Source organism: Aureobasidium subglaciale (assembly GCF_000721755.1).
Source record: "Aureobasidium subglaciale EXF-2481 unplaced genomic scaffold scaffold_0, whole genome shotgun sequence".
NCBI classification, from domain to species: domain Eukaryota; kingdom Fungi; phylum Ascomycota; class Dothideomycetes; order Dothideales; family Saccotheciaceae; genus Aureobasidium; species Aureobasidium subglaciale.
Genome location: NW_013566995.1, coordinates 1,306,679 through 1,333,258, shown reverse-complemented (window position 1 = coordinate 1,333,258; position 26,580 = coordinate 1,306,679). Strand labels below are relative to the sequence as shown.

The window sequence follows — 26,580 nt, the reverse complement described above, 5'->3', positions numbered from 1 at the left end:
GAAGAATTGATGGGGTTGAGCGGGAGAGGAAGATGCGGTATAGGCGCTGTCACTGTCGCTGCGAGGACGAGTTGAGAGCTGCGACGAACGGCGGAACCCCGGGAGAAGCCGCTCCGACACTCTCGATTGCGCTGTCTAATTATTTCACAACTCTGGCTCCCTCGTGCATAAATTCTGCTCAAGAGTGACGTACCGCCGAGGTAATTCGAGGTCATCGCGTGAGTGTCTCGAGGGTAATCAAGGCAGATATATTCATCGCATGCCTCCAAGATCCATCTGCGCAAATCCCTTCTCTCTCGCCTGCAACTCGAACGAAAATCCCAATACCGCCGCCATGTCCGACGACAAGAAAGATAACAGCAAGATCCTCGACTTCAACGATGTGCCTCGCGAGCGCTCCGAACCCAGACCCGACTTCTCAAAACCTCTGCCTCGCAAGAGACTGCCAGCCGCCCTGCAAGATACTCTGGACAATGAAGAGAAGCTGTGGGAGACCATGTATGAGGGACATGCCCAAGAGTCGACCGAGAGCTCCGTCCGTTACGCTGCTTACGCTTCGAGAGTCCGTACAATTCTGATGTCGGCTCATCGTTACGTTGCATACACCAGCGATATTGGCGAGAGCTTCAGACCGATTGCGCACCCTTACTTGGTCAAGGGTGCCTACGGTGTCTCTTGGGCATACCTCATTGGCGATGTCTCCCACGAAGGCTACAAGGCCTACATTCGCAACCAGCATGTGCTGAACCCAGAGACCTACACCGACGCTACTGGTGCTGCAACGGACAGCAAGACTGTCACTTCTCAGCTTGCATCCAATGCCACTAGTACCGCCGTGGCCCAAACTACTCCTGGAAAGGTTCCCCTCATTGAGGACTACAGAACTGTCATGGTCCAGAGAGCAATCTTCCAAGGTGTTGCTAGTATGGGTCTGCCAGCCTTTACCATTCACTCAATCGTAAAGTACGCCGGCAAAGCTCTGAAAGACAATAAGAATGTCAAGCTCCGCACCTGGGGCCCCATCGGTGTAAGTATTTGATCTACATCATTCTGCGACTTACAATTCCTGACATGTCATCATAGTTGGGCCTTGCCGCTGTCCCTGCTCTCCCCTTCATGTTCGATGAGCCGGTAGAGACGGCCGTCGAGTGGGTCTTCCACAAGGCCTGCTCAGCCATCGGTGGAGAAGAAGCTGTCCACGGTCGTCCTGAGACTGGTAGATCAGCTCTGTCGCAAATAGAGTCCAAGGTTGTTGCCGCCAAAGAGAAGGAGCTATAGTAAACGCGACGTGACACCATCTCGACCAAGATCTGTACATAACATATACTCTTCTTCATCACAGCTAGCTGGCTAAAGTCCAGTACGAAGCATGTACTGGCAGGATATAATCGGCAGGATATAGGAATCTTGATTTGTAATTTTAGTCTTGGATATTTGAACCACTTGTATAGATCATAATAAAGAACTTGGGTAGGCTCTTGCAATAGGCTCCCTAGCAGTTTCCCAAGCGAGCCAGTCAGATCGGGTGGTTCTGGTACAGTGTTAGCAGAAGTAGACGTGCTCTGGAGAAGGATGAGAACATACGGCAACAGACCCATGCCATTGACTTTCCAGATACCAAGGGCCAGAGCCAGAAAGTTGCATGCGACGTAAGCAAGCTTGACCATGATCAGGCGATCGCGGGTGCCTTCGGTCTCGAAACGAGCAAAGACGTTCTGGATGTTGATGAGGGCTTGGATGGGGCCCTTGAACAACATGAAGACCATCATGATACTGAAGATCTGGAGACTGTTGCCAGACATGTACATGCCGAAAGCGTTCATGGGCAACTGCTTGGCTGGAGCGATAGCCACCTCCCAAGCCTTCTTGAGCTTCAAAGTATCCATCTCTTCAGTACTAGGAGCTTTGCGAGCGGAGGTCTGGGCGACGGCATTCTTTGATGACTTTGACTACAATGTGTCAGTTGCGCAGATGGCAGAGAAGAGTAGACATTCGGACCTTGCTGTTCGAGACGGTGGTTGGCGCAGTGTAGCCTGGCGGGTCGGGAATGCTCGACGTCTTTGGTTTGGCGGTTGGGGGAGCGTTCAGGTCGACAACCCATTGCGGCGGGAGAGGGACAGCCATGTTTGCGGTAGTTTTTGAAACAGTAAATATCTGTCGAGATGTGGTGCGAAGATGCAACTGCCTGCTCGATGCTTGAGCAGGGCCAAGTTCGGCAGGAGCAGGAGCAGGAGCAGGAGCAGGAGCACTTCCCGCCCGCTTCCCCAGGATCGCGACTCCCTGACCATCGACTCTGGCTGAGCACCTTCCAATTTACCTGGATGTTCACAAGAGTAAACCGCCCGTTCCCCGTCCGCCACACGCTCTTTTCCCCCGACGACCATCGAAGTCACTGGTGCGCACACCACGCCGTCACGCGACACGGAACTGAAGTGACACCAAGAAGAGGGGCACGTCAACGAACGCTCGGGATTGGTCTACAAGACCTCCCTGCTATCACAGATTCACAATGAGTGCGGGAAATCAAGATGCGAAACTCTTTGCTAGGGTGAGTGGTCCAACCTCTCCGACAAACTCCGCCATGTTCGCTCCTATATTCTTGTACGACTATGGCTTACCAGCGTTTCGCAATCCACAGGGCAAAGTCGCCGAACTGCGACAAGAGCTGCAGGCCACTGGAGGCAAGAAAGACAAGGGCCATCTTGGGAAGAAGATTGCTCTCAAGAAGATTGTCGCCAACATGACTATGAGCAACAACGACATGATTGCCCTGTTCCCTGATGTTATTCAAGTCATGGGTCTCGCAAGTCTGGAGATCAAGAAGATGTGCTTCCTATACCTTGTCCACTACGCCAGGATAAAGCCCGAGATCGCTCTCAAGGCTCTGCCTCATCTTGTTCAAGTCTGTCGCATCTCGCTTTGCTCCCAGCTCTCTGCTAACACATTGCAGGACATGGAAGACACCAACCCTTTGGTGCGAGCCCTCGCTCTGCGAACAATGTCATACATTCACGTTCGCGAATACGTTGAAGCTGCCGTCACACCTACGAAACACCTACTACGGGACTCGGACCCATACGTGCGCAAGACCGCCTGCTTCTGTGTGGCCAAACTGTACGATCACGACAAGACTCTGGTGGAAAACTCGGACCTGATCACTGGATTGAACAACATGCTGAGAGATGAGAACCCTACTGTAGTCTCCAGCGCTCTGGCATCTTTGACCGACATCTGGGAGAGGAGCGAATCCATCAAACTCACCATTGACTACAACAGTGCTTCCAAAATTGCATCTATCCTGGCAGAAACGTCCGAATGGAACCAAACTTATATTCTTGAAGCTCTTATGAATTTCGTCCCTCAAGACTCGGGCCAGGCTTCAATGTTGGCCGAGCGCATTACTCCTCGCCTTTCTCATACAAACTCCGCAGTCGTCCTGGGATGTATTCGCCTTATTCTCTACCTCATGAACTACATCGCAGACGAAAAAGTAATCACAGCACTAATGAACAAGCTCTCACCGCCGCTTGTAACACTACTCTCAAAAGGCCACGAGATCCAATATCTGGCATTGCGAAACGCTCTCCTGATCTTGCAAAGAAGACCCGACATTCTGAAGAACGACATCCGTGTTTTCTTTTGCAAGTACAACGACCCCATCTACGTCAAGGTTACGAAGCTCGAGCTCATTTTCATGCTCGCGACTCAGGACAACATCAAGGAAGTGTTGGCTGAACTCAGGGAGTACGCAACTGAGATTGATATTCACTTCGTTCGAAAGTCTGTCCGCGCTATTGGAAAGCTGGCCATTAAGATCGAACCAGCTGCGCGACTCTGCATCAACACACTCTTGGAGCTTGTTGCGACCAAGGTTTCGTATATCGTGCAAGAAGCGACGGTAGTCATTCGCAACATTTTCCGCAAATACCCCAACCAATACGAATCGATTATCAGCACGCTATGTGAGAACCTCGATTCCCTGGACGAGCCCGAAGCAAAGGCTGCTATGATCTGGATCATTGGACAATACGCCGACAGAATTGACAACAGTGATGTTCTCTTGGACGACTTTTTGTATACATTCGCAGACGAGCCGCACGAGGTGCAGTTGGCACTTTTGACAGCGACGGTCAAGCTGTTTATTCAAAGGCCTAAGAAGGGACAGGATCTGGTACCGAAGGTCTTGAAGTGGGCTACCGAGGAGACAGACAATCCAGATCTCCGTGACCGAGGCTACATGTATTGGCGATTGCTCTCCTCGGATCCTGTAGCCGCGAAGCAGGTTGTCATGGGCGAGAAGCCTCCGATTACTGCAGAAACAGAAAAGCTGGACCCGTTCACCTTGCAAGAAATGTGCTTGGTGGTAGGCTCTCTCGCAACCATCTACCTGAAGCCCATCAAATCCGTTTTCCGCTCTGCTCGTCCACGAGTCATCCCAGAAAGTCCTGCATTGCAGAAGCACAGACTACCTAGCCACCAAGCCATGTTGGATGCGCAAAAGCATTGGACGGAGATGACTTCGATGGCTGGTGCACAACAACGACAGAATGGCAACTCTAACGGCGACCTTGCCTCAGCGGTCGATGCAGCGGATGTGTACTTCTCCACCATCGGATCTCAACAGATGGCCAACATGGGCTTGAATGATGATGGCTACGCATCACCAGTAACCGGAGAAGGAGCTCAGACCATGTTTGTCGTGAACCAGAACCAGCCACAGCAAGTCTATCAGCCTACTGTGGGAAACGGCAACGGCGACTTGTTGAGCTTCTAGAGTAGTAATGATATAGAACAATCATTCTTCTGTCTAATGTACATATATCTTGTCCTCTTGTTGATGACCTGTCCGTCTCAGTTTGTGATTGATAAATGTCGACAGATCGGCGCTACCCGGATGCTGGAAAGCCGACGAAACGAGCCAACCTCAAACTTCAAACGGCGTCTTGAAAATGCTCATAACTCCATAGAACAACTTTGTCCAATTCTTTCCGAAAACACCTTCAACTAGGCTTTGATTATTAGTGATTTCATTGAGAATACATGTCAATCTCAGCCTGCAAAAGAAGACTGGTCGACACATCTGCTAAATACTTTCTTTCGACAGCAGACCGGACTCTGGTAGACTCATCAACCACTCAGGGACCAATTCCCAAGAACCAATCAAGCAGAAAAACCCAAAGGGAAATCAATTTGAAGGGGGAAAAAAGGAAGCATACATACAGAAAACTCTCCCCCAAACATCATGCCACCACGCCCCTTTCCCCAAGCCTTGAGTATAGGCACAGATATATGCCACCACCCCCGCTTCAACAAATACTTTTCCGCCCACAACCCTACCAACAGCACACGAGACCTCCTAAAACTCTTCGACAAGACACTATTACCCTCTGAACAACGAGTCTTTTGGCGACGCTTTACACCATCCTCCCAACTCAGCTCTACCGCCTCTTTATCCTGGGATCAGAAAACAGCGGAATCTGCAGCTGTATATCTAGGAGGAAGATGGGCAGCCAAAGAAGCTGTGGTGAAGGCATTTGCGGGAAAGAGGAGGCTGATGTTGAGGGAGATTGAGATTCGACGGGATGGAAAGACCAATGCACCTTTTGGGATTGTGATTGATGGGGTTGTTGGGAGGGAAGTGGAGTATCAATCTGCCAAAGAGATTTATGCGAATCTTGTGCAGAAGTGGAGGGTGAGGGATAGAATTGATAGGGAAAGTGTAAAAGATGGGGACTCTGCGAAAGATGTTAGATCATCCACATCGACACCAGAATCCGCACCGACACCGACACCAACACCGATACCGCGAATCTTGGACAAAGATGGCAAATTGGATTTCAATGCTTTTCAGGAAGCTTTGACATGTACGTCGAACAAAGGACCGAGGATCGTCAAGACGCCAGTGTCAGAACGACGGGATAGATGTCGTCTAGCGGCGTTGGAGGCAGAGTATAACAGAATGGTTGAAGCGGAGAGGAAGGCTGATGCTTTCTCGAAGATGGAGGGTCAGATTGTCAAGATTTCCATCTCACATGATGGGGACTATTGTGTTGCTACTGCTTTAGCTGCCTTTGATTAAAGAGTGTTGATTTTGAAAGGGACAATCGTGGCGAGGCGTTGTGCTATTGGATACTTTTGCTCATACACGGGATCTGGCTCTCGTGTCACTGCACTTGCGTCTTGGTCAATACAGCACTCTTAAAAAGATACATTTAGCATTGCATCATCAGAGGCTTTGAGACTGTACACAGTAGTAGACAAATGAGCAAACGGCAAGCGTACATTCATTACATTGTATAGTCTAGTATCAAGAGAGTCCCATTATAATAAAACCCCAACGCCATCCGCAAAAGGGACAAAACAACGCTCGCAGATCTGAAGCCCGAAAGACCAGAACAACAAAATCAAGATGTGACAACGGATAAAGGCAAGCAAAGACCCCGAAAGCAAAGCATTGCCGGCCGTCAGATCATAGCAAAGCAGGCAAAGAGCAAACAGACAAAGAGAGAAGGCTGGTAAAAGCACCTACTCCAACTTCTTCATCAAGTTCGCTCTGACGTTAGTGTTGACAACACCACCCACACCAAATGCAGGCACAATTCTAGCCATTCTAGCAAAAGAACTCTTCAACCAATCCTTTCTAACCTTGATCATACGTTCTCTCGCTCCCAAACTGCCTTCTCTGTTATACAGATCCAGGCCCAGCAAATGCAACGGTGTAGAGATCAGTTGCACAGCAGCGGGAGCCAAGAACTGGGCAGCAGAAACCGCAGATACATGCTTTTGCATACCCTCCGACATTGGCAGCATGGGCGCTAATAATGGCGGTACGTTGAAGGAAGCAAAAACAGTCAAGCAATCTCTGACGGCGAAGAGAGCATAACTCGGTCCAGGGATTGGTCTAGGACTCGATGTAGCAGCGCCAAACAACTTTGCAAACTTGCTATCCTTGTACAGACACAAGCTCAAATTTGCAGAAGAGGTTGCGAGGAATTTGGCAGGCCCAGACGTTGTAGTCGACGCAGGCTTCGCCTTCATGGTGCTTGCAGAAGTGTCGAGGATGTTCGCGGTGATGTACGTTCCTCCATACAAAGCAAAGATCAAGGCGAAAGGCTTGGAGAAGAGAAAATGGTGTGGACGGAGGGCGAGTGTCGCAAACGAGTCTCGCAACGAGCGGCCGAGGGTTTGTCTGCCAGACGCATTCTCGATGATGGCCTTGTCAATTGCGGTGATGACGGGAGCGACAAGGGCAGCTGCTGATGCGGCGGATGCTACATCAGCGGCAAGGCGGAGACCCAGGTTATGCGTGTTCCATGTATTTGTTGTAGTCGTTGTCGGGGTCGGCATGATTTCAGACTTGACATCTGAGGATGCGCCGGGACCGGCAGCCGTACTCATTGCTTCCTAGAGGTCGGCGCGTCGTGGTGAAGTGGATGCTCTTGTCGTTCTGCATGTGACGGTTGCGAGAATTCTGACCGGATGGCTTATCGTCAAGTGTCCCTCCTCTTGTTCTGACCTTTCCCAGGTGATCCTCGTCGTAGCACCACAAGGGATGATTTGTTTCTTGCTTATCACCTGCGGAAAGTGGTCGCGTGGGGAAATATATGATGCGCGCTCGGGCAGAAAGGCGGGCTTGCCGGGTTAATCTCTGCCGACTTTATTGGCCGGCCGCCGACCTCGCTGCATTAACCAGCCATTCCAATCTATCGTTGCTGCCGTGATATAAACAGTGTTATAGGAAGGCACGAAACATTTTGACTCATCCGGACCAAGACGGCTTCCTGAACGAAGCCAAGCTTTAGCCGTCGTGAGGCACAATGCTTTTGACAGAAGGAGCAACCTGCGAAGAGAAGGGCCATCTCATCATGTCTGTCTCAGGGCTCTTTCAAGGTCGAATTTGACCATGCCTTTTTGAAGCCTTCTTGTTGCTATACGATGTTCGTTGGTGATTAAGAAATCTTTGCCGAGAAAGGTCGTCCTGCTGTCTCTTGGTCGAGATCCCTACCGTGGGAGATGTATTCATGCATCTTACAGCCCTCTCATTACTCTACAACACTACTGGAGAAGCGTGACGGTGTTGAGCCCCCGGGAAATCGACGACGAATTTGAGACAATCATGGACGGTATGCAGAGTTTTATTTGAGTTATAGCTACAGTAAAGAAAGTGAATGAGCAACAGCTCATCTTGGCCAGCGATCCTCCATCAGTCCTTGTACTCAGCAATAGTGTTACATAGTTCTGTCCTTGAGCGAAGAGCAATTCGTCGTGTCTTTGTGAGCAAGGCGGTCTTTTCACCATCCTCTGTGCCTGTTTGCGGCAGCTGCACCTCTCATGTTCCGCGCCGTTCCATAGCTTCTTTGTTAGCAGCAAACACTGCAGTCAATCTCGTCATCATGGCGGAGGATGTAGCAAAGAACTCAGTCCAGATAACTGATCTTGATCTGGCCCTTAGGAGCTCCGTCGCACTGGCAGTGGATCCAAGGGTTAGGAGCACCACAAGACTTGCAGATGACACGAAGACAATCAGACTTCATGCAGCGGCCGGCGCAGTCAGGGCAGACATGACGGTAACAGTCGCTGCACTTTAGCATTCTCTCCCAGGGGTCAGTAGCCAAAGGCTTGATAGCTTCAACTCTGTCGATGTCGTTTTGATACATCACGCGGTACTTGGGAGGGATGATAGGATTGGGGCGGGGGTCTTCGGCGAGGAGCCTGGTGTAGGCCTTGACAGAGCAGCAAGAACCTCCACAGAGTTGGCAATCGCCCTCATGCTCTTCAAGACAGTTGAGCTTCTGAGCATGCCAATCGTAGCAGTGGTGGGGGTGACGGTGTGAATCGTTGGGGCAGCGCATTCTGAGCAGAGGCAGACCCCAGTTCTCACGGTGAGTCTGGAAGTCTGCATGGATGGCAAGCTAAAAGTTGTCTGTCAACAGTCGATGCGCAAACAACCGGATCAGCAAACTTACGGGGGGGAGAGGGCGAACGGGAATGGTGCCCAGACTCAACGGATCGACCTTGCTGATGTCGTACGCGAGCGTGGGGCGTGGACCATATTGCCACATCTTAGGCTCGCGGCAGTAGTGCTTCATGTTGATGAGAGGAGGAGGGAGAAGAGCCTCTTCGATAGATGACTCCTCGCTGATAGAGTGTACGGGATCAGAGTCTTCCTCGCTGATAAGGCGCTTGAGTTCAGAATCTTCCTCGCGGACAGAGTACATGGCTCCATCATCTGATGCATAGTCTGATTCGGAGAACAGAAGGTTTGCGACTTCAGCGCGCGCATCGTTGCTGGTCATGCCGTATCTCTGGAACGCTCGAGATCTGGAAGGCGTGTCGACATGATCGACTTCGGCTCTGTGTCTCTGGGACGCAGATCTGCGAGGTGTGACCTTGCGAGGATTGTTTCTGACAGGCGTAACTTTGCGAGCGGTCATTGATTCCTCGCTGGTGTCAGACCAGAAGGACTTGAGATCACCTAATCCCTGAGACATCGATCTCTGGGGAGTTCTGATGTAAGGCGTAGTTCTGCTGGGTGTGAATTTAGGAGGGACTTCAGGAGGGCCCTCGGTCTCGTCGTCATTAGTTCCGGGGCCTGGGACCCATTCGGACTCGTCGCTGAGAGATGCAGCTCTACTGGACAATGCAGAGCTGCTCGAGCTGTCTGGACCGATCTTGAACATGCTGGCGATGATGGAAGAGGAAGGGTGGTAATGGAACAGACAAGTTGTTGTTGTTCGGCGCGCAATAGTGAGAGCTTTAGAGGTGGTGCTGTCGTAATGATGTCGTCTCGGCGGTTGACGCTGCTAACCACTCTCGGATCCGTGAAGACAAGTCTCTGAAGACCAGCATAACGCAACTCTCTCCACTACCGACAGCACTAGATTCTCCAGCACGGAGACGACGCTCTGAAAGCATGTGGCTTTCGTGCGTAAGTCATTCCGCACGACGGCGCCTTCATAAACACATCTGAGCATCATCCACCTCTTTGATAGCCACCTCTGGTTCCAGCACCACGGCGGCGACCGGCCTCACCAGGCGTGCCTGATGGATTGGGAGAGTTAAAGCCAGCACCGGGCCCACCGACTCCTAGTGCAGCTGTCCAGTGCATCGTTCTTGGTTCTGCTCTAGCCGGACGAGACGCAGTGCTACTCTGATCAGACTTGGGCGTGGCTACTGCACGACACAGTGCAGGCTCTCCGGAGATCTCTTTGCCTTGGTTGTCAAAGAAGCGTCCCGAGGGCTTGACTTTAGGAGCCTTTTTAGCCTCCAGTTTCAGCTTCTGCAGTGCCTCTGCTTGAGGATCGTGCGAGCCCGGCGGTGGAGGTGGAGATGTAACATTTCCCAGACCTAACGTCCTCTTCAACCAACCTCTACGCTTCTTCGCGAGTGTCAGCCTCTGTGTCAATACAATAACGGTAACAACAGATCGTAGGAACGACGACACCACGATACGTCACAAAGAGGAACAGCCAACCTGATTGCCGAACTATGGTAGCGGACAGAGTACGTACGATCTTGTTACCATCTCTTGAGCTCGTTGATTGTTCTTTGGTGATCTGCGCCGGTGGGACGTAAGCGCCAGGTGCATTCTCAGGCCTGAATGGTGGAGGATAGTCAGTGCCATCACCGATTTCTATCTCATCGGGGTGGTCTTTGGGCCAGAAACGCATCTGCGAGAATCAGTAACGATCTGATACAAAGTTGCACTACTTACATTTGCTTGGGTTGGTGGATACTGGTGCAGCTGGCTCACGCGCTCCACCCAGCCACGTCAACGGCTATACCATGGAAGAAGCCGGCCGGCGGTGAGCGTTGAGTCTCCAGGACAGCACGCGTAGAACGGCTTCTGGTGGCTCTTGATCTCCGTCTTGAGGTGGATGTCTATCACGCGCTGGCAAAAGTTTCATTGTCCAGAGAGCCCCTTTGCTGCTCTTAGCCACAGCACCTCTGGTCTCAGGACATCTCATGACCATCAACACATAAGCGTATCTGGCACGCGCTTTGAGCCAAGCGGAAGGCTGCCAGACCAACATTCCGCGCCCATTCATGCGGCCCCTTGTGGAGACCTGGTACCGTGCTGTACTGCTTGCTGCTACATCTTTCTCTGCTACCAGGCACGGTCAGTCTCATACTACCAATATACGGGAAATGCCTATGGCCAACGAGTGTTCTGGAGAGCTCTGGACAAGCGTCTGATAGATGCTCCCGATGACATACTTGGTGATTACAAAAACACCTTGCATTCCGATAGCATTGCAGTTGGGGCGCTGTAAGAGATGTGATTGGCCAAAGACATGAAGTATCAAGAGAACACAAGGTGTAATTGAGGATAGAACGAAAAACACCTGTCCAACGCCTCCCATGCTCTTGTAAGGCCACACTATGTTGGCAGGAACCCATGCAACGCTATTCATCTAAGGAAACGGAAATTTGGAAGCCCTCATGACTCGCAGTAACCTACTTTCAAGGCTTGGCGTATTGCTGGGTCCATTCTCTGGCGGTCTGGATAGCAGCGTTCTGGTCCTCTTTCCATCTTTGGGCAACATCGTTGGCGAGAGGATCGTCGGGGTTGGGTGCACCGAGCAGAGCTTGGATGGAGAGCAGAATGGTACGGATTTGCAGGGCAGGTGACCAGTTGCCTATGGTTATCAGTCTTTATGGATGGACAAGGGTCGATAGATGGACACACTCTTCAGGACATCCAGACAGATTCTGCCAAGACGGTCGATGTTGGGGTGGTAGATCTTTGTGAGGAAGCGGATCTTGGGAGGGGTCATGGGGTAGTCGTCGGGCAGGAACAGCTCGAGCTTGAAGATTCCGCCTGCGGGATGTGTCAGAAGAGGTTGAGTCGGCCAGGCGCAAGGCTGTGGTCGCACATGCATACCTTCATATGGAGATTGCGAGGGGCCGTGGATCTTGACGTCAAAGTAGCGCAAGTTGTCCTCGTGGGGAATGGCTTCGATTCCAGGAACGCTATTTCGACTTGTCAGGGCATGGCTGACTTGTCCTGGGATGGCTAGACATACGGCTCGGCCATAAGACGCTCGGTCTCCTTGATAATACGCTTGGGAAGGGCCATGTTGAGCGGGTTGATCGGCTCGACGAAGCTATGTGTGCTGTATGGAGTGGTTGGCGAAGCCTTGGACTACCAAAAATGAAGCTGAATTGTATGAAACAGGTCAACAGTGACGACGATGATGTGAAAGAAGGCCGCCCGCACCCCGCTATCGCCCTCTCCAGCCCAATCCATTCCAATCCATTCCAATCTAGAAGCTCGGACGTTTCATCACGTGCCTTGTCATCGCGTCTCGCGATTATGCCCTCCTTGGCACCTGCTACTCTTATTGAATATCTATGCAACTGATATCGGCAACATGTGTCTCGCTGCTCGGATTGAGGAATCACTGTGTCCAGTGTGACAATGTTAGCGCTGCAATCTGTATCCCACATCGTCTGGCGCCTCGAAGATCCCGGCTGAGGACCAATCCCAACCTGACCAGCCATGTCTTCCACAATGTCATCAAATATAACCGCAAGGAGTGGAAAAGACTCTTCCATCTTTGACAGTCCCACCTTTGACAAGGATCTGCGTATCCATGTCGGCCAGGCTGTAGGTTCTGCTTCCATCTCACCAGGAGGTAGAGACGTCGTTCTGGCATCACAGCAAGGCCTGCATATCATCGATCTCGACTCGCCATTCTCTCCTCCGCGTCACTTGCGCCACCAGACCCCATGGACCCCGGCGGATGTACAGTGGTCTCCGTTTGCTTCACGATATTACTGGGTCGTTAGTACTTCGAATCAAAGAGCCTTAGTCTGGAATCTTGAGCTCGCTAGTCTCCAAGCCCCTATAGAGCACACGTTGCACGCTCACTCGAGAGCTATCACCGACATCAATTTCTCTCCTTTGCAACCGGACTTACTTGCTACTTGTGCAGTTGACGCTTTTGTACATTGTTGGGATCTGCGCGTGTCTGCAAGACCTGTAATCAGTTTCTCCGACTGGTTCGCTGGTGCCACTCAAGTCAAGTGGAATCGCCGCAACCCTCATATTGTTGCTTCTTCACACGACAAGTATCTACATATTTGGGATGATCGCAAAGGCGCATTGCCCCTTAAAACGATCGAGGCTCATCAGACAAAGATTTATGGAATCGACTGGAGTCGCACTGAAGAAACCAAGATTGTCACTTGCTCACTCGACCGGACTATCAAGGTCTGGGACTACGAGTATTCCGAAGTAGAACCTGAGCGTGTCATTAATACCCCTTTCCCGGTATGGCGAGCTCGACATACCCCATTTGGTAATGGAGTATTAGCTATGCCACAAAGAGGAGATCATGATCTGCACATGTACGACTGCCGGCCATCGAATGTGACCAATACACCGGCTCTCACCGAGCCCAACTATCGCTTCACTGGACATGAAGAACAGGTCAAGGAGTTCTTGTGGCGAGGGCGTGGTAATATCGACGAATACTCGGATGGTCGTGACTTCCAACTGGTGTCATGGGGAGCTGATCGCGAACTCATCTTACATCGCATGGGCGACAAGCAGCTGCAATCCATCGGATTTCACAAGGGTATGCTCATGGACAAGCCGGTGCAACTCACTAGAATTGGTGCACCTTACAAGTCGTTCAGAGATCGGCCTGTCCATCCTGCGACAGCGGCCGATAGTACCACACACGGCAATACAATAGTACATCCTGGTACCAGTCCTGGAATGAACAAAGTGCCTATCCCAATCGCAGGTGGTTGGGCCGATAGTGGCCAGATGATGACCTACTCGGGCATCGAAACTCGAAATGTCCGACAGCAAGACAACGGCCTCATCTCATGGATGAAGGGTGTCAAATTCGGCAAGCGCAAACCAAGCTCCCCGGATAGACAGGGTACAAGAGAACTCTCGATCATCGCCGATCTACACAATCCGGACACTCATGCTGTGCGTGAAACTCTCAGCGATGAGATTATTCACGTGGGTGAGAAATTTACACGAGTCACGGTTGAAGAGGCAGATGTGTCGAACAGACATGTGAAGATATCACTCAACGGTCCATGGGCGGCCGAAGAGAAGCTAGCATTCATGCAGCTCTGCATGGACTTCCCAGTAGATTACCCCGAGAAATCTGTCCCGTGGTTCCACCTCGACAAAGCATCTGCCTTGTCAGAGGAAAAAATTGCAGAGCTCGAGGGTAACCTACGCAAGATTGCCACTGGATACTTGATACATCGTCGAGGATGTATTGAAGGTTTCTTGTCCTATTTGACGGGCGAAAGAGATTTGCAGGAAAGCATCAGCTGGCTTGGGCTTGGTGGCAACGATGTGATTGCACCTGGTGAAGAAGCAGAGAGCTCCAGTGATGAAGAAGACGGCTTGCTCGGCGATTTTGGTGGTAGCGAATCACAAACTCTGGGCATGGAGGGCAGTGTAGGATCCGGCATCTTCAGCACAAATGCCAACGTGCCTCTTCCCAGAACATGTGGAGCTCTGTGGGCTCCGAATGGACAACTGATCTGTTTCATGCCGCCAAAGGAAGAGCCGCGTTCGATTCTCCAGAAGTTTGCGATCGACGATAGAAATCGCAATCGCGGAAGTAGAGAAATCTTCGAAGGTTTCGGAAGGTTACATTCAGGCCAGACAGAGTCAAAGAGTAAGAGCAAGCCTAGTGCTGACGCTTTTGAGGTGGAAGACTCAGATGACAGTTCTGAGTTCTCGTCTTCTAGCTCATCTTCGGGTTCTGATGAGCCAGAAATGTTCCTTCGCAGATTCCAACCACCATCTGCCTGGCATGGTGGGTCGTTACGCTTCCCACGCCTGAAGGGACTCAGAACACATTCCACCGAAGGTTCGATACCAACAAGTAATGGGCTCAACAAGAGAGGTACCGGTGCTAGAAACAAGATTCGAGTCAAGATCATCGATGCAGATGGCTTGTTGCCCTCGAAGCGAAAACTTGCGTCAGAGTATCTCGTCTATGGTGATGGAGAGACAGTCTGCTCGCACAACGCCCAAGCTGCCTCATCAAACGGCTTTCCTGAATTGGCTGACATATGGGAGTTTGTTGGCCTGGTATTGGCTAGAAAGGTTCCTCTGATCATGCTTTCGATGCCCAGACAAGAGACAGATATTCGTGTTCTAGCACGTCGGTCGCTTATGTCGTATCAAAGAAACGATAGTGGATTAGACCTGTCGTTTGACGAGCCAGAAGCTGTGCTTAATCCACACGAAACAGCTCTGATAAAATGGGGTAGTCATCCGTTTGCCGGGTCTTGGCTCATCGACACACTGTTAGTGTCATTGCTGTCACCTGTTTGTGGAACTATTTCGCTGACCCTTTCTACGCAGATTTACTCACTTTGAGAACCTGGCGGATGTTCAGATGCTCGGTATGCTTTCTTGTATATTCGCTCAGTCCTTGTCACCCGATGATCAACGTCCGACCTACGAGGTATGATGCGTCGACTACCGCGTATAACTGACTCATAAGCTAACGATCCAGGATCTCCCACAATCGATGACTTGCGCCGCCCAACTCTTTGATTACTTCCCCGACAAGGAGACTGCTTTTGGGTATTATGAGCCCATAATCTCTATCTCCGATCTATCGAACAAGAACAGAAGGTCAGGGGCAGGACTTGCCTCGACAGGAGTGTCCTCACAGGATCTTCGAGAACAAAGTATAGTTGCAAGCGAGCCAGTCACTCCCTTATACACTGGCAACACACCTCCCATGCCGTTATCAAGGACCAGTACACACCGGTCTAGTGCTGCACCCAGCCTCTCAACATCACCAGAACACCACCGTACCTCCATACCAAGTGCGACAAGTTCTTTCGCTGCTTCCGTCTTGGCTCGACCGTTCCAACTTGCTAGCTCTCCCCCTGTTCGCAATCGTAACAGTGGGGAGGAGCTCTCGTCATCAATACCTTCGCAGGCGGGCATCAACTGGAACAAGAGTCGACCATTCAACCGAAGCGACTCGACAATTCGTAGGAGCTTCATGTCTCAAGGGTTTGGTGACGACTATGATGGTTCTACTACAGAGGATGACGAGTCGCTGCCACCACAGTCTCGCGTCAAGATCAGTCTCAAGAATCAGGATCTCTTCGACGATGAGGGACGCTCGAATATCGCGTTCTTGGATCCCAACCAGTCCATCAAGTTTGCAGTTTATCGTGCTGTGTATGCAAATATGCTAGGTGCCTGGGGGTTCCAGATGCAGCAGAATGAAGTTGACAAACTCGACGGTCTGCTTTCAAACGTTCTCGCACGTACTAGGTCAAGAGACCATGGTTCACAATCCACTCTTACGTTGGGAGAGGCCGAAGAAGACGAAGACAAGCTAGATTGTTTAGGTCCACAAGTTGTCCGATGCTGCATGTCTTGTGGCGAAGTCGACATACCAGACCGTCGTGCAGACCACAAATGCGCCAAATGCGGCGGGCGCTCCCACTTACTTTCTTGCACCATCTGCTACCAACCCATCGCAGGTCTCTACAAAGTATGTCCTGTATGCGGACACGCCGCTCACATCTCCTGTCTCGCCACCCTCCTCGAATCACTTCCAGAAGACGAAAAGCCAGAATGCGAAGCAGGTTGTGGATGTGCCTGTGATGAAAACATAGCTGTTGGAGGTGAAGAGATTTTCGGTTTGGTCATGCCACTCACGTTTGAACAGGAAGTCACAAAGGAGACTGGTTTCCGTATGCTGCAGCCTGTGGGTAACAGTACTATCCTGCATAGGCGTGGGAGTATTGTCGAGGCGAAGCAGTCGGGGAGATTGAGAGATACGGCACAGCATGAACACGGGGGATCGTCGAAGAATGGCCCTCGAAGGACTAGGACGAGATCGTTCGGGCATTGATGATCGTGTAATCGGAGATATGATAGTGTAATCGAAGATGAAGAAAAGTATCGTCACTGTCTTGCAAACTCGTGTATAATGACGAGGAAGCGACGAACATGTATACAAGATGCCTAGGTATCTACTTGTGGTGAGAAAGCCTGAGGAAGTTGCATGAGGCGGCCATGATCATCTCTCAATGACGACAAATTTGTGCCGTACTGCTGTCACGCGAGTGATGTACTTGGAAGGAGGTAGAAAGTGAAGAACAACAATCTCTGTCATGACTATGTGACCCGAAAACAGTGGCCCGAAAACGGTGACCGCTATGGCCAATGATCTATAATGTAACAGCTCCAATGCTTTGCTCCAACTCCTTATCATGCATCTCCCCACGACCACGTCGAAAATGCTAATGCAAAGCTCCGAAGTGCTCCACTGCAATACTGGGCAGGAGCGACAGGCCGACTATCAAATGCAAGTCGAGACCGACCTGTTGTCAGAACGACTGGTCGACCATCAACGAACCCAAGGAGGAGCGTCGACTCCAAAAGCCCAAACGAAACGAAACAAAAAAAAAAGAAGGGCACCAAGCCCAGCGAAAGAACAAACCAAATCGAACCAAAGACAGGAAACGAAGAGCCAAGCCAAGCCGAGCCGAGCCATCCACAAAGCAGGCTTCCTCAGACCAGTAACCATCTGACCAAAGACCACCTCTGCAGCGAACAAAACCGCACCACTCACTCCCCCTCCCTCAACGCCAACACGCTCCTATTAACAAACCGATACCAGGCCGCCTCCCTCAAGCGAAACTTCTTCTCATCACACTCGGCACAAAAGATATCCTCCCTAACCGCCTCCTTGATCTTTGCAACACACTCAGCAACAGGCTTTGGGGTCTTGTGATCAGACTCGGAGATTCCAAGTGCACGAAGCGCATTCTCCACACTCGCATCCAGGGGTAAGGAGTTTTCGTGCAGTACGGAGAGAAGTTGTGTCTGCAGGGCCATGCGTGTGGAATTTAGTTTTCCGTCCACGTCTGGGTGGAAGGATTTATTGACATTCATGAGGGTGGTGAAGGATGGGTTTTTGGAGATTGGAGATGTGGGGGAGGTTGGGGTGGAGGGTGTGGTGGCAGAGTCTTCATCGACGGTACTCTGGTTGCTGAGTTCTGTGGTGGAGGTCGAGGTTGACGAGGTAGAGATCACACTGTCGTTGCGGGGCGCAGGGTGTAGAGCTGTGGCTATAGCGGCCACTTCAGCTGTTGTGAGGGCATCTCCACCTCTGAGGGCTTTGATGCGCTTCTTTGCCTTTTTGCGCTCGCGCTTCTTGAGCTTTGGAGTGGTTTCTGGGTCGGTGTCGGCGGGCCCGGAAACGGAGCCTCTTTCTCCAGTGGGCGACAAAGTGGACGAGAAGGGGGAAGTTGGGTAGTTGCCGGGCTCGATACCGTTTTCTTGCTGAAGTTGGGTCAGTTGACGAAGTAGCATGGCTATCTGTCTGTGACGCTGATCGTGTGCACTGTTGTTTCGGCGGCAGGTATCACAGTTGTGAGCCTGGCCTGTGAGCAAAAGGTTAGCCTTGCGATTCTCCATCGCGGCCCACTGCTCGTGGAAGATCTTGGAACTCAAAAGAGGAAAGAAGATGTAGCTCCGAGTGAGTGCGAGCAGAGAAAACAACGACTCACCAATCATGAAGAAGTGCTGATGGAACAGCGGACAGATCTCGACATGCTTGAAGTAGCAAGTGTGTTTAGCTCTGGGATTGTTGAGTGGGGTCTGACATTTGGGACAGTGATGCTCTGCAAATGATCAGTAACTGCCACACACAAAATCATCGCAAAGGCTCGGCTTACCAAGACCAGGACTGTCCTCCCAACGCAGAAGTTCCTTGATCATCTTGTCAAGTTCAGAAGGTATACTGTGCTAGTGTGTCAATAAGGATCTCTGATGACGAGTCAACCGCGCAGACTGTGCGTAGTCTCAACGAGGTGTACTGCTGCAGCAAAGATCTCTGATGCCAAAGATAGCGAGTTGCCAAAAGACGAGCAACAGTCAAGAGTAGAATGCTCTGGCAAAACGATCTCTTCAAAGCGAATCGACAAATAAAGATGAGTGGAATGTACAAGACTGCTCAAGTTAAGAAGAGGTCAAACAACAACAGAGTTGTTGACTGCGCGGGCGGCAGGAAGATTTCTCAAGCTCAAAATTCCGGTCACAAATTCGGTGAATCGACCGTTTGTGAGGGTAGGTGTGATTTGGTGATGCGGTGGGATGTAGCAAATGCCTACGACAAACGCAGGGAGGAGAAGCACACCGAAGTCATTATCGCGAGTGGTAAGTCTAGGCAGCAGGAAACGCATACACATTGCTCATACGGTTATTCCACAATAGAAACATGCTCCACAGACAAAAGAGAATACCTTGCACCTACAGCTTGGACACTCTCCAGGGATCAGGCAGCATCCCGCTCATGCATCCTTCACAATGCGGGCACCCGCCCATACAAAAGGATAGTTTCTTTGGTACCAATTGACACTGAGGATGGTTAGAACAATGGTCAGGCTCGAGCACTATGATTCGACTTACAAGCTCTTACGCCCTGCAATTCGTGGATGTGTAGCCCACGATCCACCAAGCACAATGTTGTGCTTGCCATCGAAGAAGTCGGCTGTCGCACGCGTCAATAACGGACTTAGCATGGAGATACCAAGAACCTCACCTGTGTAACCCGGGTAGAGGGGCATGGCCTCAAAGCCTTCTTGTTTGTCCAGCACGCTACTGGTCCATTCCCATACACCACCCATCTCCGATTGACCGGCAAGCTTGTTTCCGTGCTGTGAAACAGGCATGGGATGCCAGTGTCGGAAGCCCACATTAGCTCCTAGCAGGTCCACGAACAGATCGTTCGGGTTTGGACCAGTAGAGCTTGATGACAAGGCCTTGGATGGTGGTGATTCCTCTACACCGTCATTGACAAGGTGCCTGTAGCGGTATCAGTCAAGTTTCAGATGAATGTCATAGTCATACTGACGCGTTCACAGCGGGAATGTTGGCTCCAAGCGACTCGTGAGCTTGGAGAGTCTTTGCTTCGTCAACATGACGGTATATACTTCTGGCTTCTTCCATAGATGGGATTCGGCCGCCCATCCAGCGAGCGCATCCTCTGAGCTCATCATACGATGCGCACACTGGCCAATCGAGTGCTAGCTTCAGAGATATTGGTCCGTACACTGTGCGGACTGCTTTACCTTGGAGGAAAGATGACGAGATGCCACTCGTGTGACCGTTGGTTTCTGTGCCTCGAGTGTGAGAAAGAGTATGCCAAGACGCAGGAAGAGTGTCGAGGTGGTTCTCCTCCAGATACTTGGCAAATTCTCCATTGGTGATGGGTCTTCCCTTGGCCTTAAAGGCTGGTACGTGGACTGTACGTTTCGGCTTCTCATTGTCCCATCCGAAGAAGTGCTCGGGACCAGAGTTGTCATCGGGATCCTCGATACCAATCTCAACTTTCTGTGCTGGAATGTCGAACCATTGGTTCTCGACAGCTCGTTGTCTTGCTTGGACAGCCAGAGCTTCAAAGTCAGGCATGACGGTCGTGGGTGGTGCCATGGTCTTTTCACTCTGTATCAGCATGTAAAGCAGGGTCTCGAGATGCATAATTTCATGCTCGTAAGATAGCCACATTGCTCTCGAGACGGCGCGATCTTTGACTGCCTGCCCCGTAGCGTACAACTTCTTGACCCTGATTCGCACTTTTGATTGGAAGTCGAGAATCTCTGTTGCTGGTGGCCACGAGTCTGGAATCTCGCTGTGTGCGTGACATTGCTCCGGATCATCAACATCGGGATCAATTCCTCGCTCAAAGATGCTGGTATAGGAGCTGGGCTCCGTAGGCTTGCCATGAGTCGCGCGCGTCAGGTGGATGTCCATGAAAGTGGGTATGTGGCCGAGATAGAAGATGCAGGCATTGCGAAGCTTGATAGGCTTCTCAAGAAGATCTTCTTCCGGGATCATCTCCAAAGTGACAGCATCCCAAGCAGCCCAAAGCTGATCCCATTCTTCGAGCGAAGGTACAGGTTGAGCCGCGTACTTCTCGGCGACTAGAGGATACTGAACTTTGGGCTTGTTGAGCAAGTGCAATGCTACAAACTGTAAGTCTTTGTTTTATGTTAAATGACATCGATATTGTTGCATGACTCACCATAGTCACCGTCAGTGTTGGTCCATTTAGCACCCTCCGTCAAGCCAGCGTCGGACCAAAGTCGCTCACTCTGGACTGAATTATACTTGTAGCTCTCCTCAATCCTGACCTGCTCTCCGGCACGAATTAGAGCGCCCTCGATGGTTACATCTTTCTTAGGGGAGACGAAGGCTTCGTGTCGGTCAGTTTCCTTGTTATAGCGACCAATAACCTCCCACATTTTGGTGTCGAAAGCGTCGTAGCCAAGAAGTCTATTCGCCTGCTTCAGACCACAGAGGATAAACTCATGTGTCAAACCTTCACGATCGTTGTAGGCGTGATATACTTTGTCAGCATCTGTGCATGCATCAATACCCAACAGTAAGGTGTCATTAGGGTCTAAGGTCTCTGAGAACTGTGAAAGAAACTTTGCAGCCTCGTCCCTAGAGAAGTTTCCGATGCTCGAGCCTAGGGAAAGGACCGTCTTTGATCGATGCGCATTCTCGGGCTTCTTCAACCAATCTAGACCTTCGTCGTATGTACCAAGCAGTCCATGGCATTGTACATGCTTAAATGTGCCTTGAGGGACTTCGGCCAACGTACGTTCGAGCTCTACTTCTGAGACGTCCAAGGCGTAGTAGGACACATCCTTGCCTTTGCGATCCAGAGCGTCGAGAAGGATACGGACTTTTCGGAGATTACTGCAGTACGGTCAATGACCTGATCGCGGCATGCAGCATATTTAGGGCACCAACCCGCTACCCAGTTCTACTAGCATAGAGTTGGACTCGAGGGCAATACGGTCGGCAATGCGATCGGCGTATGCTTCTAGAACCTGAATCTCCTGACCCGTTGGATAGTACTCTTCTAGGTATGTGATCTTCTCGAAGAGCTTCAAGCCATCTTCGCTGTATAGCAGCAGTGTTGGCAGCTTCTTTTCTTGTCCTTCTCTCGCATTGAGGCCCTCCCGGATCTCAGGGACTAGTGGCGTTAGACCTCCGCCATCTTGACGAATGTCAATGATCTTTGGTGCTGTACTGGTGTCCATAACTGTGTGGTAGTGTTGAAACGATGAATGGCGCAATCTTGCGTGCTCAGAGAGACGGATATGCCGAGGGTATATAAGCAGATGGGAAAGTCTCACTTTCGCGTCGTTCTTGCCTTGTAAACACCTGACCCCACATCATGATCTAGATGTGTCATCATCAATAGCATTCGGAACCGTTCCCGCTCCGCTTTGAAAGCAGTCTCGAGGCCGAGAAGCCAATCAGGGCCGAATGAGGCTCGAGTCGATCGAGAAACAATCATCTTTGTACCTGAACATTGCGGGGTTGCAAGCCGCAGGTGCCATCTTCCTGTCAACATCTTGTGCGGGAGTTACAGCAGACGTCGATGCAGGATAGCCTTGTTTATGTCAAGTGAGCACCTGTATTGGTGGCTTGGTCAATAATCCAGTTGTTCGATCGATCTCAGGAAAGCATCTCCGCGTGACGTCGAGTGATCTGTAGCCGAGCCGCTTAATTTAGAGAGAGCTCCAAGCTTCCGCGGCGGTTCCTGAGCAGATGTGGAGGGGATGACCCTGATACAAGAATAGCATGCAATAATGGAGCTCGCCTTTGACGGAGGGCTTTTCATATGTTTTCCATCCTGTAGTAAATGGCATATAGATCGTCACTTAAGCTTGATTTAACGCTCTTGCTCATGTTGAGCGAGCTATATACGTCTGTGTATGTATTGGCAACAATGCTTCATAGAAACCCAAAGGCAGCACTACAACAAGTGGAGATCGAAAGGGTTTACACCTTGTCCATTGATTTCTAATGAACAAGTCCTTTCGTATCGTCACGGTCGATTCCAACTCGGACGCAGGACGATCCCGGTCTCCTTTCGCACTTTATGAAAAGGTGGACGGTTCCTGGAACCAGGAATGCTGCCACGGACAACGAGTGCTCAAAAACGTTATGAATATTCTGCCTATCCCACAACCTCGGTTGCTAATAGTCGTTATCAATGCTCAAACCACCTCTTAGATATTGGTATCAAGTCCCAAACGCCTTTTCATGCATGTTTTCGTCGAGTGGCATCCTATTGCCATCTCCCGCGACCTCTACCACGGCCGCGACCACCACCTCCGGAGGGACCAGATGGTATTCCTCCTTGTCCCTGCATCATGGCAATCTGTTGCTGGCTGTAACCATCAAAGCCTTGACCCTGGGCTTGAGGGCCTTGCTGACCTGGCTGTGGTGTACCTCCGCGGAAGCCTTGGTTACCTTGCTGTTGGAAAGACTGATGTTGTTGACCTCCATATCCTTGATTTGATTGTTGAGGCTGCATTGACTGACCGCCGTAACCACCCTGACCACCGCCACCCATAGAGGCTTGCTGATAGTGTTGCATAAACGTGTTGAAGTCAAGCTGACTAGGATCAATACCTTGGTTCTGCAGGACGCTAGCAAATGCGGCCATGTTATCGGGGTTCATGTCAGGCATGCCGGGCATACCCATACCAGGCATTCCCATTCCCATAGGACCGCCAGGCGGAGCAGCTTGAGGACCAGCAGGTGCAGCTTGACCAGGCATGCCTCCTCCAGTCAACATCATCTCGAACTGCTTGGTCTCTGCCTTTTGGTTGTTGATGGTCGAAGTCATGTTTTGGTGTCGCAAGCAGTACTGAGTCCAGGTGAACTCGTCGAAGCCATAGTTGAAGAAGTCTGTCTGATCGGTACCAGGTAAGCGCCAGGGTTTTGTGTGTTCAGCCAAATCGGCGTCAATGTCGACCTCTGTAATGAGCTTTCCAGCAGGATCCCAGGAAGGAGTTGCGTTGACGTCTATTGAGGAAGTGCGGACTTCCGGGTATTTGGAGCCGTCTTTCAGCGAGACGAGCCTTTTGTTTTGAGCCGGGGATTCCGTCTTGACAGTAGGAGTTTGTTGATTCTGTTGGGTGGGGACTGTATCGATCGAAGCGGTTCGCGCAGGAGCTTCAGGCTTAATGCCACGGAAGGGACGAGCTTGTCTGATGAGTCGGTCAGGAAGGAGTGTGGTATATGGAGATTTGCGCAAACTCACGGAGGCTCTGGAGCAGCACCATCCTTGTGCTCGGTGATAATGTCAATGTCGCTGTCATCATCACTGTCGTCGTCGTCTTCCTCTTCCTCATCGTCCAAGTCGATGTCGGGTTGCTCATTGGGATCGTCTTGGTTCGTCGGCTGCTCATTCTTGACAGGCGCATCGCCGTTCTGCGTGTAGAAATCGTCGTCTTCTTCTTCCATGATGATGATTTGAGTGTCCTGTATCTTGTATTGTCGAGATGGGCGATTTGTCGCAAGTCGAAGCTCACGATCGCTGGCGCTGGCCCGAGCTCGGAGGTCTTTAACAAAGTTAACAGAAGCACGCCAACTCGTGTGTCTGCGCGTGTACAAACAACTCGATTGTGTGATTGTATATTTATCTCCACTTCCGTCACATCCTTGAAGCCATCTGGAACCGGCGACCTGCATCGAATCATACGCGCACTTCCACCAAGCATCTAGCGAACAACCTCAGTTTTTCTTCACTGCACATAACCACACATCACTTCACTGCGCGCAACCATGGCTTTCGGCAGATCTAATTCATTAAGTCTGAATACTGGTGCTGCAAACTCCCTGTTGTACGTAAACGATACCTAAACATGCGTCGATCGGCCATCACCTTCATCCCAGGCGCGCTGACGATTGTCCCTTCCTCAAACAGCGGCAACACCGCTGCCTCCAACACACAGCAGTCCCAGCCGAGCACTACCGGCCTGTTTGGCGCCGCACCTGCAGCTTCCTCTCAACCACAGCAATCTGGCGGCCTCTTCGGCTCTGCTGCTCCGACATCACAACCTCAGCAGTCGGGTGGTCTCTTTGGAGCCGCCAACAACACTGCTCAACCTGCAAAACCCACCCTCAGTCTCTTTGGAAACAACTCAGCTACTGCCTCGAGCACACAACCACAGCAACAACAATCAGGAGGTCTCTTTGGAGGTGTAACCGCCAACAACAATAACACAACGAATACCGGCGGCATGTTTGGACAATCTAGCAACCAGTCTCAACCCCAGAACAAGCCTACTATGTTCGGTGCCACGAACACCGGCTTGAGTATGTTGTACGTTTGCCCTCTACATGTTTCGAATCACACCGTCTCCTAACACATCACGTTTAGTGGAGGCAGCGCCGCCCAACAATCAAACAACAACAACAACTTCGGATCGTCGCTTCTAAATCCTCTCGGCAACTCAACTACCAGACCTCTAGCTGGAACCCTCACAATGGGCCAGAACAACACCCAAAACAGCACGCAACCCGGTGTCAAGATCGACATGTCAAACCTACGTCCGACTACGCGCTTCAGTGACCTGCACGACGACCTCAAGAAATCAATCGAGTCCATCGACGCCTTCATTAGACAACAAGAGTCGTTTGCTACACAATGCGAGGGTATGATTGGTCGCCACGCCGCAGATGTCGAGAGCATCAAGCCCGACGTCGACCTCATCCAGAACAAGATCGAGACGGTCGAGCTTGCCCTTGAGAATGACGGAGCAGCTATCGAGAATGCAAAGGAACTGGTCCAGAGAGACGCTAGCGACCTTATCAGGGTTGCGCGCATGGCCGAGAACTTGCAACTCCCTCAACAATATCACTACGGAAGAAGCAGTAGACCTTCATCTACCGACGACGAGTACGACATTGATCTGGTTGGCTACTTTGGCAAGCAGGCCGAAGTCATGCAAAAGACCCTCGACACATACACCTCTCACCTCGCTGAGATCGAAGCCCATCTTCGTGTTGTGGAAGGAAGTACCGTACACCAAGCACATCAACTTGCTGCTCAAAGGGCAGGTGGCCGTGCTGGCAACAGTGCGGATAATGTACGGGAGTTGGCAGAAACTCTTCGCGGCTTCGAGAGTGGTATTCTGGGTGCCGCAGGTCTGGTCGGCTCCTGCAGAGAGGGCGTTAATGAGCTGATACTCGGCAAAATCAGCAACGATCCCCGAGAAAGTGTCGGATACGGAGGTAGAAGATCTGTCAGATTCTAAGCAGTCTTAGAAATGCAAGAGGAGGAGCTTATTGAGCAGCTCTTCGTTTGGGTTGACGTCAAGCACCTGTCAGATCAAGTGCCACGCCTATCGTGATCAGATAGTCATTATGAAACCAGACACGTGCCTCATACACGTGATCAACCACGATAAGAAAGGCAAGATTCGAGACTTGAGACGCGATCAAAGAGACGCCATTTCCAGGGCGAATTGTGCAATCGCTCATGTGTTTCGCACCATTCGCGCCAACCCCAGATTTCCAAGAAGCAACGACCATGTCCACCCGGTTCGCACCTCCTTCTTTCGATCTTCGAGTCGACTCTCTGAGATGGACCATCAACTGTCAGTGGAATGTATATCGAGCTCAGACCTATGATTGTTAAGCCACTTTGCGTTCTAGGCGCACTTATGCCTACGAGATGGATTGTTTGATGGCAGTCTCCGCCAGTATCAACGGCCGCACGGTCTTTCCAGTCAAGCACGCGA

At 51.1% G+C, this 26,580-nt stretch overlaps 13 protein-coding genes across 13 annotated transcripts; 5 read left to right on the top strand and 8 right to left on the bottom strand.

The window, feature by feature from the left end:
* Positions 1 to 334: 334 nt before the first annotated feature.
* On the top strand, positions 335 to 1,278 carry AUEXF2481DRAFT_24911 (uncharacterized protein; the record flags this gene model as incomplete). The annotated part of the gene is made up of 2 exons (XM_013493660.1): positions 335 to 1,027; positions 1,084 to 1,278. 2 exons carry the CDS (start codon positions 335 to 337, stop codon positions 1,276 to 1,278), a joined length of 888 nt encoding a protein of 295 aa, XP_013349114.1.
* A 174-nt stretch (positions 1,279 to 1,452) lies between these two features.
* AUEXF2481DRAFT_24910 (uncharacterized protein) lies at positions 1,453 to 2,124 on the bottom strand (the record flags this gene model as incomplete). The annotated part of the gene is made up of 3 exons (XM_013493659.1): positions 1,453 to 1,531; positions 1,585 to 1,949; positions 1,999 to 2,124. The coding sequence occupies 3 exons, from the start codon at positions 2,122 to 2,124 to the stop codon at positions 1,453 to 1,455; spliced, it is 570 nt and encodes a 189-aa protein (XP_013349113.1).
* A 385-nt stretch (positions 2,125 to 2,509) lies between these two features.
* Positions 2,510 to 4,774, top strand: AUEXF2481DRAFT_61255 (uncharacterized protein; the record flags this gene model as incomplete). The annotated part of the gene is made up of 2 exons (XM_013493657.1): positions 2,510 to 2,896; positions 2,951 to 4,774. 2 exons carry the CDS (start codon positions 2,510 to 2,512, stop codon positions 4,772 to 4,774), a joined length of 2,211 nt encoding a protein of 736 aa, XP_013349111.1.
* A 468-nt stretch (positions 4,775 to 5,242) lies between these two features.
* Positions 5,243 to 6,079, top strand: AUEXF2481DRAFT_24908 (uncharacterized protein; the record flags this gene model as incomplete). The annotated part of the gene is made up of 1 exon (XM_013493656.1): positions 5,243 to 6,079. The coding sequence occupies one exon, from the start codon at positions 5,243 to 5,245 to the stop codon at positions 6,077 to 6,079; it is 837 nt and encodes a 278-aa protein (XP_013349110.1).
* Positions 6,080 to 6,525: 446 nt separating this feature from the next.
* Positions 6,526 to 7,347, bottom strand: AUEXF2481DRAFT_61061 (uncharacterized protein; the record flags this gene model as incomplete). Its single annotated transcript, XM_013493654.1, has 1 exon — positions 6,526 to 7,347. One exon carries the CDS (start codon positions 7,345 to 7,347, stop codon positions 6,526 to 6,528), a length of 822 nt encoding a protein of 273 aa, XP_013349108.1.
* Positions 7,348 to 8,138: 791 nt separating this feature from the next.
* Positions 8,139 to 9,826, bottom strand: AUEXF2481DRAFT_145029 (uncharacterized protein). The gene is made up of 2 exons (XM_013493653.1): positions 8,967 to 9,826; positions 8,139 to 8,912 (listed from the first exon to the last, which is right to left on the bottom strand). The coding sequence occupies exons 1-2, from the start codon at positions 9,678 to 9,680 to the stop codon at positions 8,418 to 8,420; spliced, it is 1,209 nt and encodes a 402-aa protein (XP_013349107.1). The 5' UTR covers positions 9,681 to 9,826; the 3' UTR covers positions 8,139 to 8,417.
* AUEXF2481DRAFT_144899 (uncharacterized protein) lies at positions 9,827 to 11,008 on the bottom strand. The gene is made up of 3 exons (XM_013493651.1): positions 10,715 to 11,008; positions 10,512 to 10,670; positions 9,827 to 10,378 (listed from the first exon to the last, which is right to left on the bottom strand). Exons 2-3 carry the CDS (start codon positions 10,668 to 10,670, stop codon positions 9,974 to 9,976), a joined length of 564 nt encoding a protein of 187 aa, XP_013349105.1. The 5' UTR covers positions 10,715 to 11,008; the 3' UTR covers positions 9,827 to 9,973.
* A 149-nt stretch (positions 11,009 to 11,157) lies between these two features.
* Positions 11,158 to 12,218, bottom strand: AUEXF2481DRAFT_34818 (uncharacterized protein). Its single transcript, XM_013493649.1, has 4 exons — positions 12,027 to 12,218; positions 11,885 to 11,973; positions 11,690 to 11,821; positions 11,158 to 11,639 (listed from the first exon to the last, which is right to left on the bottom strand). Exons 1-4 carry the CDS (start codon positions 12,077 to 12,079, stop codon positions 11,464 to 11,466), a joined length of 450 nt encoding a protein of 149 aa, XP_013349103.1. The 5' UTR covers positions 12,080 to 12,218; the 3' UTR covers positions 11,158 to 11,463.
* Positions 12,219 to 12,360: 142 nt separating this feature from the next.
* AUEXF2481DRAFT_93618 (uncharacterized protein) lies at positions 12,361 to 17,114 on the top strand. Its single transcript, XM_013493647.1, has 3 exons — positions 12,361 to 15,294; positions 15,353 to 15,455; positions 15,507 to 17,114. The coding sequence occupies exons 1-3, from the start codon at positions 12,503 to 12,505 to the stop codon at positions 16,869 to 16,871; spliced, it is 4,260 nt and encodes a 1,419-aa protein (XP_013349101.1). The 5' UTR covers positions 12,361 to 12,502; the 3' UTR covers positions 16,872 to 17,114.
* Positions 17,115 to 17,245: 131 nt separating this feature from the next.
* On the bottom strand, positions 17,246 to 18,985 carry AUEXF2481DRAFT_34816 (uncharacterized protein). The gene has a single exon (XM_013493646.1). The coding sequence runs from the start codon at positions 18,539 to 18,541 to the stop codon at positions 17,591 to 17,593; it is 951 nt and encodes a 316-aa protein (XP_013349100.1). The 5' UTR covers positions 18,542 to 18,985; the 3' UTR covers positions 17,246 to 17,590.
* Positions 18,986 to 19,155: 170 nt separating this feature from the next.
* AUEXF2481DRAFT_104057 (uncharacterized protein) lies at positions 19,156 to 22,342 on the bottom strand. Its single transcript, XM_013493644.1, has 6 exons — positions 21,785 to 22,342; positions 21,051 to 21,730; positions 19,881 to 20,991; positions 19,569 to 19,831; positions 19,436 to 19,517; positions 19,156 to 19,384 (listed from the first exon to the last, which is right to left on the bottom strand). Exons 1-6 carry the CDS (start codon positions 22,075 to 22,077, stop codon positions 19,318 to 19,320), a joined length of 2,496 nt encoding a protein of 831 aa, XP_013349098.1. The 5' UTR covers positions 22,078 to 22,342; the 3' UTR covers positions 19,156 to 19,317.
* Positions 22,343 to 22,653: 311 nt separating this feature from the next.
* AUEXF2481DRAFT_75649 (uncharacterized protein) lies at positions 22,654 to 24,426 on the bottom strand. The gene is made up of 2 exons (XM_013493643.1): positions 24,096 to 24,426; positions 22,654 to 24,042 (listed from the first exon to the last, which is right to left on the bottom strand). The coding sequence occupies exons 1-2, from the start codon at positions 24,296 to 24,298 to the stop codon at positions 23,115 to 23,117; spliced, it is 1,131 nt and encodes a 376-aa protein (XP_013349097.1). The 5' UTR covers positions 24,299 to 24,426; the 3' UTR covers positions 22,654 to 23,114.
* A 23-nt stretch (positions 24,427 to 24,449) lies between these two features.
* AUEXF2481DRAFT_84633 (uncharacterized protein) lies at positions 24,450 to 26,579 on the top strand. Its single transcript, XM_013493642.1, has 3 exons — positions 24,450 to 24,529; positions 24,596 to 25,160; positions 25,218 to 26,579. The coding sequence occupies exons 2-3, from the start codon at positions 24,700 to 24,702 to the stop codon at positions 26,092 to 26,094; spliced, it is 1,338 nt and encodes a 445-aa protein (XP_013349096.1). The 5' UTR covers positions 24,450 to 24,529; positions 24,596 to 24,699; the 3' UTR covers positions 26,095 to 26,579.
* The last annotated feature ends 1 nt before the right edge of the window (position 26,580 follows it).

Bases quoted from the DNA above. Each gene is read 5' to 3' on its own strand.
- AUEXF2481DRAFT_145029 (XM_013493653.1), bottom strand. From the start codon at position 9,680: ATGTTCAAGATCGGTCCAGACAGCTCGAGCAGCTCTGCATTGTCCAGT. The intron at 8,913-8,966 runs GTAAGTTTGCTG...GACAACTTTTAG, and splicing joins CCGTTCGCCCTCTCCCCCCC to CTTGCCATCCATGCAGACTT.
- AUEXF2481DRAFT_144899 (XM_013493651.1), bottom strand. From the start codon at position 10,670: ATGCGTTTCTGGCCCAAAGACCACCCCGATGAGATAGAAATCGGTGAT. The intron at 10,379-10,511 runs GTACGTACTCTG...ACACTCGCGAAG, and splicing joins CAAGAGATGGTAACAAGATC to AAGCGTAGAGGTTGGTTGAA.
- AUEXF2481DRAFT_34818 (XM_013493649.1), bottom strand. From the start codon at position 12,079: ATGGCCCTTCCCAAGCGTATTATCAAGGAGACCGAGCGTCTTATGGCC. The intron at 11,974-12,026 runs GTATGTCTAGCC...AAGTCGAAATAG, and splicing joins GAGCGTCTTATGGCCGAGCC to CGTTCCTGGAATCGAAGCCA. The intron at 11,640-11,689 runs GTGTGTCCATCT...TGATAACCATAG, and splicing joins CTGTCTGGATGTCCTGAAGA to GCAACTGGTCACCTGCCCTG.
- AUEXF2481DRAFT_93618 (XM_013493647.1), top strand. From the start codon at position 12,503: ATGTCTTCCACAATGTCATCAAATATAACCGCAAGGAGTGGAAAAGAC. The intron at 15,295-15,352 runs GTTAGTGTCATT...CTTTCTACGCAG, and splicing joins TCTTGGCTCATCGACACACT to ATTTACTCACTTTGAGAACC. The intron at 15,456-15,506 runs GTATGATGCGTC...CTAACGATCCAG, and splicing joins ATCAACGTCCGACCTACGAG to GATCTCCCACAATCGATGAC.
- AUEXF2481DRAFT_34816 (XM_013493646.1), bottom strand. From the start codon at position 18,541: ATGATTGGTGAGTCGTTGTTTTCTCTGCTCGCACTCACTCGGAGCTAC.
- AUEXF2481DRAFT_104057 (XM_013493644.1), bottom strand. From the start codon at position 22,077: ATGGACACCAGTACAGCACCAAAGATCATTGACATTCGTCAAGATGGC. The intron at 21,731-21,784 runs GTTGGTGCCCTA...ACCGTACTGCAG, and splicing joins CTAGTAGAACTGGGTAGCGG to TAATCTCCGAAAAGTCCGTA. The intron at 19,832-19,880 runs GTCAGTATGACT...ATACCGCTACAG, and splicing joins AACATTCCCGCTGTGAACGC to GCACCTTGTCAATGACGGTG.
- AUEXF2481DRAFT_75649 (XM_013493643.1), bottom strand. From the start codon at position 24,298: ATGGAAGAAGAAGACGACGATTTCTACACGCAGAACGGCGATGCGCCT. The intron at 24,043-24,095 runs GTGAGTTTGCGC...CCGACTCATCAG, and splicing joins GGTGCTGCTCCAGAGCCTCC to ACAAGCTCGTCCCTTCCGTG.
- AUEXF2481DRAFT_84633 (XM_013493642.1), top strand. From the start codon at position 24,700: ATGCGTCGATCGGCCATCACCTTCATCCCAGGCGCGCTGACGATTGTC. The intron at 25,161-25,217 runs GTACGTTTGCCC...CATCACGTTTAG, and splicing joins AACACCGGCTTGAGTATGTT to TGGAGGCAGCGCCGCCCAAC.